The 7784-nt window shown below is 36.3% G+C and overlaps 1 protein-coding gene across 5 annotated transcripts in view; it reads right to left on the bottom strand.

Annotated features, from left to right (window-relative positions):
* Positions 1–7784, bottom strand: part of NCOR1 (nuclear receptor corepressor 1) — a 143760-nt gene that overhangs the window by 106468 nt on the left and 29508 nt on the right. For all 5 annotated transcript variants that reach the window (XM_008570807.1, XM_008570809.1, XM_008570808.1 and 2 more), the window contains exons 5-7: positions 6481–6594; positions 1834–1890; positions 1222–1274 (exon numbers count right to left, since the gene is read on the bottom strand). In XM_008570807.1, coding sequence (XP_008569029.1) covers positions 1222–1274; positions 1834–1890; positions 6481–6594 — 224 coding nt within the window. The remainder of the gene's footprint in view (positions 1–1221; positions 1275–1833; positions 1891–6480; positions 6595–7784) is intronic.

Here is a 7784-nt window from a genome sequence, read left to right as displayed (position 1 = left end):
CCAAAAAAAAAAAAAAAAAAAAAAAAAAAAGAAAAGTTAAAATAGCTAAACAGTTCCAAAACAAGGTATATTTTATATGAGTTTTTCCTAACCTACTTCTAAGGGTTCCCAAGACCATAGCAGCATCGCACAGAAAAACCCATAAGTATATGACTTTTATTATGAACCACTTACTTAACAAAAGTTAGAAGTATTCAAATTTCAATTGTTTTCATGCATACTACCATGCAAATTATATTTGCCACCAGTTCTGCAAAGTAGTCAACTACTGTACATACTCTCAGTAAGAAATGTAAAAAAAAAAAAAGAAAAATATATATAAATAGCAAAGTGCCCATTAGTAACTGTACTAGTAAATAATTATAATGTGCTGGTTATACTTAATAAAACATATAAAGAAGAAATATCACAATTTTGTCACAAACTAAAAATAATTCACCTAAAATTATCTTAAATTATGATAATTAAAAAAAAATAAAAATAAAAAGGAGATACCTATCTAGCTTCTTCTCTTACTTCAATCAGATCAAGAAACTAGGTTTTCTTCTCACTTATTTTCTTATTCCAAAATCTGCATCCATAAAGGCCTGGTACTAGGATGAGCAAGGCTAGCAAACTACATTCTGGAGCAGCCTCCTCACCCACATGAGGTGACTGAGCACTTCCAAGGCACCAGGACATTAAATGGCAGAAGGGTCTACAAATACCGTCATTAGCAAGAGTCATGGAAGGGATTTCCCTAGAATAGGATTTTGAATAATGATAAAATGATCCGTGGCACTTCTACTTTGCAATGGCAGATGTGGCTTGGTGGGGGACGGTGTCATCACTAGTCTTAAATGAAAAAGCTTCATTATCTTACTTCATCATGCGCCTTGCAGGTACTCCACTGAAAAAAAGACAAAACAGGAGGCAAAAAATTCAAGCCTCAAGGTAAGCCATTTCAATGTTAAGTATCCACCTTTTTACTAGCAGATTATAAAACCAGCTAGTTTTATGCAATAATTTATTTCACTTTTTGGCCTCGGAAACTCAAAGCTGTTACCCCAACCCCCGAGAAGCCAGAGGAAGATAACATATAGTAAAACGACAGCATATTATACAAATCTAAAACACACCTACACTATGTCATTAATAATGTCAACAGATAACGCAAAAAATGATTTCTTTATAGAATATATGGTCTTTAACTGAAGAACTCCAAAGATGGTAAATACTTACGTCTTGATGTTCTCGTGGTACACCTTAGTATCTGATGGCTGGTTATAGAGAGGCTATAAAATAAACCAAATATTTATGTATAAGATATTGTATATACGTCATGAAGAGACAAAGAAACGATATTTAATGTAAGTTTAGGTAAAATACTAATGGGTCTACATAATAACATGCCCTACTAAAACCTCCAGACTTTGGGGTTCCCTGAATAACTCTGTTTACTCCATCTCCTAATAATGACACTCCCATAAGAAAGTCTGTAAATTTATCATATCCCATAATAAATATATTTACTCATAGCTTTTTAATTTCAAAGGCAAAGGAAGATTGAGCACTGCCATCATCCTAATAGTATGAGTCAAAGAGATTTCTATTTCTTAATTCCTCCTCCTTCTATCTGGAATGATTAAATGGCTGTTTAGGCAAAAATATGCTGAGGATGATGCTTCTGCAAAGGTAATCAAGTTCATTTACCATTATTTTAAACTTTATCACAAACTTTCTGTCCAGCTACTTCCCTCTTCTCCCAAAGTAAATGGATCATATTCCATCTTATCTCAAGAAAAACTACTACACAAAAAAGCCCTGGAAATTATAAAGTATTGTCTTACTTACCAGTTCAACTTTTGGGCCAAGACCTTCAAAAATTTTATGAGCTTCTTCTGCTTTTTTCTAGAGATAAAGATATTGTAGTACTGTAAAATTAAATATTACATTACCGAAGTGCCAATCACCACCTCCTTAAAAATAGTTATCTCGGTGTGCAGATGGGTGGAATAAATAATAACAAAAATAAAAATCCTTATGTAAGACTGAATTTAACCTTATTTCCAAGTATTCTTCTTTTATACAATTAGGCTGAAATGCTCTCTAACTGTATTTTCATAACAGTTGTATTGAAAGCAATACCTAAAGAATCGGTAAATTCTTAAAATCAAACAGACATTAAGAATGTAGAGAATTTGAGTGCAGGTTCACTGTTAGAAATAAATCCCCCAAACATTCTAAATACTTTAACTCATACCGTCTTTAATGAAAATTTTAAAACATAAAGTACCGTAATCAATCTTTAACTGCAGTAAACCAAATTATCTCCCTGAAGAAAAGCATATTTTTTAGTAACAAGGAAACCTTTGTAATAGCTGAACAGTAAAGGAAATGATTAGTTTGAATTACTAAAAGTATTCAGTAGTGAATAAATATTGAATTATCCTCATATACATTTTTACCATGCCATTTTCAAAAGTAAAATAATCTAGACCAAAATGCTATCTAACAGAAATCTTCCTTGCTAAGAACAGATTAATTATCAATAGTTTGGCAGAAAAAACTTTAACTTAAAACCCTCATATTTCAATATTATAATTTTTATTCTAAGGCTAAGAGAACAATTAATTCCTCAAACATATGTTGAGGATGTTCTATGTGCCAGGAGCTTGTAGACCATAACAAAACACTTAAAAAGATAACTCTTCCCAGTATAGGAGGATGAGGGGGTCTCAAAAGGCTTCATAGAGAGCTGGGTCTTGAAGTATAAGTGTACTACACAGATAGGAAAGACAAAACACTGAACCACCTGAAGGCAGGGGCAACACTGTGAGGTAAAAGTACTAACAACTTCAAATGAACACTCAAAACCTGTTCTGGTAGGATATCACTAAGAAGGGAGTATGGGGCAAGGGGAAGACAGTTAGGCAACCTTTATTTATTAAGTGCCAATAAAAGGTTTGGTCTATTCTGTAGAAAGTGGGAAATCATCAAAAGGTTTTATTTGCAGAACCATGTAATGGGATGCAAATGTGAAAGATGGTTAGAAAGAAAAAAGACTGAACGAAGAAGACTCAATAACTATGTGAGGGCTGGCCAGTTAGATCAGTTGGTTAGAGTGCAGCCTTATAGCACCAAGGTCATAGGTTCAGATGCCCATACTGGCCAGCTGCCAAAAAAATAAATAAACAAATAAATAACTACGTGAGAGATAAAATCAGTTGGTTAGAGTGCAGCCTTATAGCACCAAGGTCATAGGTTCAGAGGCCCATACTGGCCAGCTGCCAAAAAAATAAATAAACAAATAAATAACTACGTGAGAGATAAAGACTCAAATTAAGCCAATGCCAAATGAGGAGGAGAGAAGCAACTGACCAGACCAATATTTAGAAGGTAGGAATGATTCCCTTCACTGATTAAACTAAACATTTATGTGGTGGCAAAGGAAAAGAAATAGATTAATTCCTAGGATACTGAACTAGGTGACTAGAAGTCATTGGCACTATATATACTCTCTACTATCAACCCCTTTTCTTCTGGTGTCATATTCTCTTGAATATCACCCAAATTATACACAAGACGTTTCTGTAAACTACTCTACTAAATCCTAACATGCACGTTTTTATATGAAATAATGTTTTGAAATTAGCACATTTATGAATATTTTTGGAACCTACAACCGGGCTGGGTTGTAGCAAATCAAACTGTTAAAAATAGTCCAAAAGAGTAGTCTGCTTTGAGACTAAGCAAAGTTAGTTTCAGGTTTAAGTATGACGCAAGTCCACTTTTCTCTCAGGAAGCCAACTTTAAAATTAACAGTCATTTCTGGGCAGTTTTCTTCCTCCCACTAACTTTCTAAATAAAATACATGACAATGGTCCCTCTCTTAAGCCACACAGGCTTAATTCCAGCGAGACTGCTGCCACACAAGGAACGAGAGAACGTTTGTCATTACCATGTTCTCTTTTTGCCCATGGCCTTGAAATAGATCAGGTCCTTCATTAGAAAAAGCTAAGAGGCAGAGAAGGCCTGACAAAGGCAGCGGGGCAGGCAGAACGAGCACTGAGTGGGCAGTGAGAAGGCCTGTGCGCAGGCCCCGTGGTGCTCTCATCACCTCCCCTTGGAGCCCCCACTATGATTCTAGAACTGTGCACTGTGCAACCACAGCTAGCGTACATTAAAAATATATACAAAAGAAAAGATAACTTCAACAGTTACTGTGAGTTAAAAACAATCTTCACTGTACGAAGATAAGTCTAACACTAAGATAGATTTCAAATTTGGTCCTTTTCTTCATAGGATGAACAACAAACCAAAAATGTAAACACTAAAACAGAAAGAGGTCTGAAAGGAGTTTTCAAGTTTTGTTGATGGGCATCATGAAACATTTACTGTACTAATTAATAAAAACATCCACATAAAAAATCAAATGAAAATTAAATTCTCTATCAGATCTTGTTCAATAGTTTTCAGTCCTCACATCCCAGTGAGGCAACCACAGAATTAACTAATATTTGAATTGTTTATTAGGCCTGTAAGACAAGGCTCATTAAAAAATTTGATCAATTAATAAGCATCATTGAATTCAATTTATTTGAAAATTAACTCATATTAAAAAAAATTCAATATTTTATAAAACTTTTTTAAAAAACTAACAAATTTCCATTGTTATCAGCTTTAATCCCTATTTGCTTTATCCCTGAGGTCACAAATTGGCTATGAAGCCCATCAGCCCACCAAAGTTTGGTGTTGGTCTACAGAGTATTATTTAAAAATCAAGAGACTGCACATTAAAATCCCATATTTCTGGCTTCCCTGACTCAAGGCGGCAAGTGTCGACCCTGGGCCACATCCTCCCTCTAGGCATGGCCTGAGGTGGTCCTTGTCACTCACTTCCCTTATTGCTCTCCATCTTCATTGGATTTATCTTCAGGTAGATTGCTCTGGACATTTGATAAATAAGACTAATTTTGAACCCAGCCAAAAAAATATTAATTGTCCATATTTTTACCTGCCCATGACACTTAACCTTGTCACAAGTGTTATATATCGGATGACTCTCAGCTACCTATCTATACATACACATACATGTATATGAGTCCAATATCACTCCAATAAAAGTTTAATTACCAATTCATAGTAATTAAATTAACTAATTAATTATGCTTTTCCTAAGGCCAATTTCCTTTAGAATCTGGGCTATTATAAAGTTACAGGCTCAGGCCGGGAGAGTGCGGCGCTGGGAGCGCAGCGATGCTCCCGCTGCAGGTTCGGATCCTATATAGGAATGGCCGGTGCGCTCACTGGCTGAACGCGGTGTGGGCGACACCACACCAAGGGTTGCGATCCCCTTACCGGTCACGAAAAAGACAATAAATAAATAAATTAAATAAATAAATAAAATAAAGTTACAGGCTGTGTAAAACAGGCTGATGCTGATGAATCTACTCACTACAAAGCAAACAAACTGAAACCATTCCAACTTTTACTTTATGATCACCTTTAGCTAACAAGCCTATTTTCTCCCACAATATTTAAAGCATAACATTTTTAGGGGATTGAGGATTTCTGGAAGCCCATTGTTACAAAACTCTGTTGGAACATTTTCTTTTTATTGAGGTGAAATCAGTTTCCCTTTAACTGCAAATTCTTGGGCTGGGTTCTGGCCAAAAACTGACTTTGAAATTACAAAAATAACTCACTGAATTGAGACCTGGCTTTCCTAAATCCATTAACATTTTTAATTAAATGTGTAAAAGAAGAAATTGTTTTGGGCCGGCCCCATGGCGCACTCGGGAGAGTGTGGCACTGGGAGCGCAGCGACACTCCCGCCACGGGTTCGGATCCTGTATGGGACTGGCCAGTGCGCTCACTGGCTGAGCGCGGTGCGGGTGACACCACACCAAGGGTTGTGATCCCCTTACCAGTCACGAAAAAGACAAATAAAAAAATTAAAAAAAAGAAAGAAATTGTTTTAATAAACCTAAAAAGCAAAGTCTACCTAAAGGTGAAAGTCTATTTCGAACTTTATAAGTTCAAACCACACCCCAGCTATCAATTTTGAAGCTGATAATGAAGTTCATTTTCATATCCAATGAACCTATCTCTACTGAAATGCTATCAGTAAAGGTATTACATGCCCCTTATAAAGTAGAAAACTACAGAATGGCTGTTTTGTATTATGTGCTACCAAACTTGCTTGCCAGTATTTATATAATAGAAGAAGGATTCAGCTGATAAAATTCTACTTCTTAAATACTTATACTATATATAATGTAAAATGATACATTAAATAATTTAAGGCACAACTGTCAACTTTCTTTCAATATAAGGAAAAAATACCAAGCTTTGATCAACCAAAGTTTACGAACATTAAAAATTATAACAAATTTGCTTTTAATACAATTAAAATTACAACAGAACATATCTAGAACTAGAAAAAGGAGAATCAAATGGGTTTAAAAGCCTGTGCTGTCAGAGATGGCATGAGCTTACCCGATTCTCATCATAAATAATTTGGACAATACTGCGGTGTTTCTGCTCCACAGGAGGAGGGGACACAGGCTTCTCAGGCTCAGGAGGTTTAGCTGCTTCTTCTTCGAGCTGTTGCTAAGAGACCCAGAAAGAAAGAGTCAGACATGTGCAGCACATCACTGCCACCAGTAATTAATCACCAGAGACGATACATGTTACTGAGCCTTGCTTGCTGATTCTACAGGATAACCATCTAATCTACAAGGGTCTCATGGATCCAAGGGTTCGAAGAAAAACAATCAGATTTATTGTGATTAATAACTAAACAACACAAATCACAGAGATATGTATGACTAAGGGGAAACACCTTTTAATATTTTAATTCTGGTAAATTTAAAGCACAATAATGAGAAATTAAACTTAATGAAGGTACCCTATATACCTCTATCACAATGACCTTTGATAGCACTGGAAAAACACTTTTATATGTTATAGATACATAGTATATATTACTGTCTGGTGGGGAGAATATGGCAGAAAGGAGTTTGGGGGTTAATTCTTAATCAGCACAGCACTGTACCAACCCCAACACCCAACCTTTATATTTTATAGTGCTCCAGTCAAGGGGCAGTAGTTATAATTACAAGAATATGGACTACTGGTGTGTGCAATTATAAAGCAGAAGGCTATCTTTGAGTCTGCCTGGGTTTGAGCCTTAGGGTTACCCTTCACAAGTGGTGTGATCCTAGGACCCTTTCTGGGTCCTTACCTCAATCTTAAGCAAATATCTAAACCACTTGTGTAAAATAGGATAACAATACTACCTATCATATAGCTTTTTGAAAAGATTAAATAATGTAAAACATGTAACAACTATAAATGTTCAGTAAATATTACCTATTGTTTTTTCTTTCTCTCTCACTCTCTTTCTTTTTTGGTGACTGGCCAGCACAGGGATCAAACCCTGGACCTTGGTGTTATGAGCACCACGCTCTAACCAGCTGAGCCAACCTGCAATCCCCTGCCTATTATTATCATTAGTAACAAGTAAGCAGAGACTTGTTTGCTTTGTCCACTGCTTTTTTTTCAGCACCCAAACGAGTGCCTGATACCTAGTAAATGCTCAAAAAATATCTGCATGAATAAAATATAGCATAAGACCACTGACTAAGATGTTAACTGCCTAAAGATAATAAAAAGGACATTAGGGGGGCCGGCCCGGTGGCGCACTGCTACAGTGCGCCGCTTGGGAGCACGGCGGCGCTCCCGCCAAGGGTTCGGATCCCACATACAGACCGGTTCCCGCTCACTGGCTGAGCGAGGTG

This window comes from Galeopterus variegatus, unplaced genomic scaffold (assembly GCF_000696425.1).
Source record: "Galeopterus variegatus unplaced genomic scaffold, G_variegatus-3.0.2 Scaffold632, whole genome shotgun sequence".
In the NCBI taxonomy this organism is placed as follows: domain Eukaryota; kingdom Metazoa; phylum Chordata; class Mammalia; order Dermoptera; family Cynocephalidae; genus Galeopterus; species Galeopterus variegatus.
The sequence above is the reverse complement of the archived record's forward strand: the minus strand, read 5'-3'. Positions and strand labels throughout refer to the sequence as shown.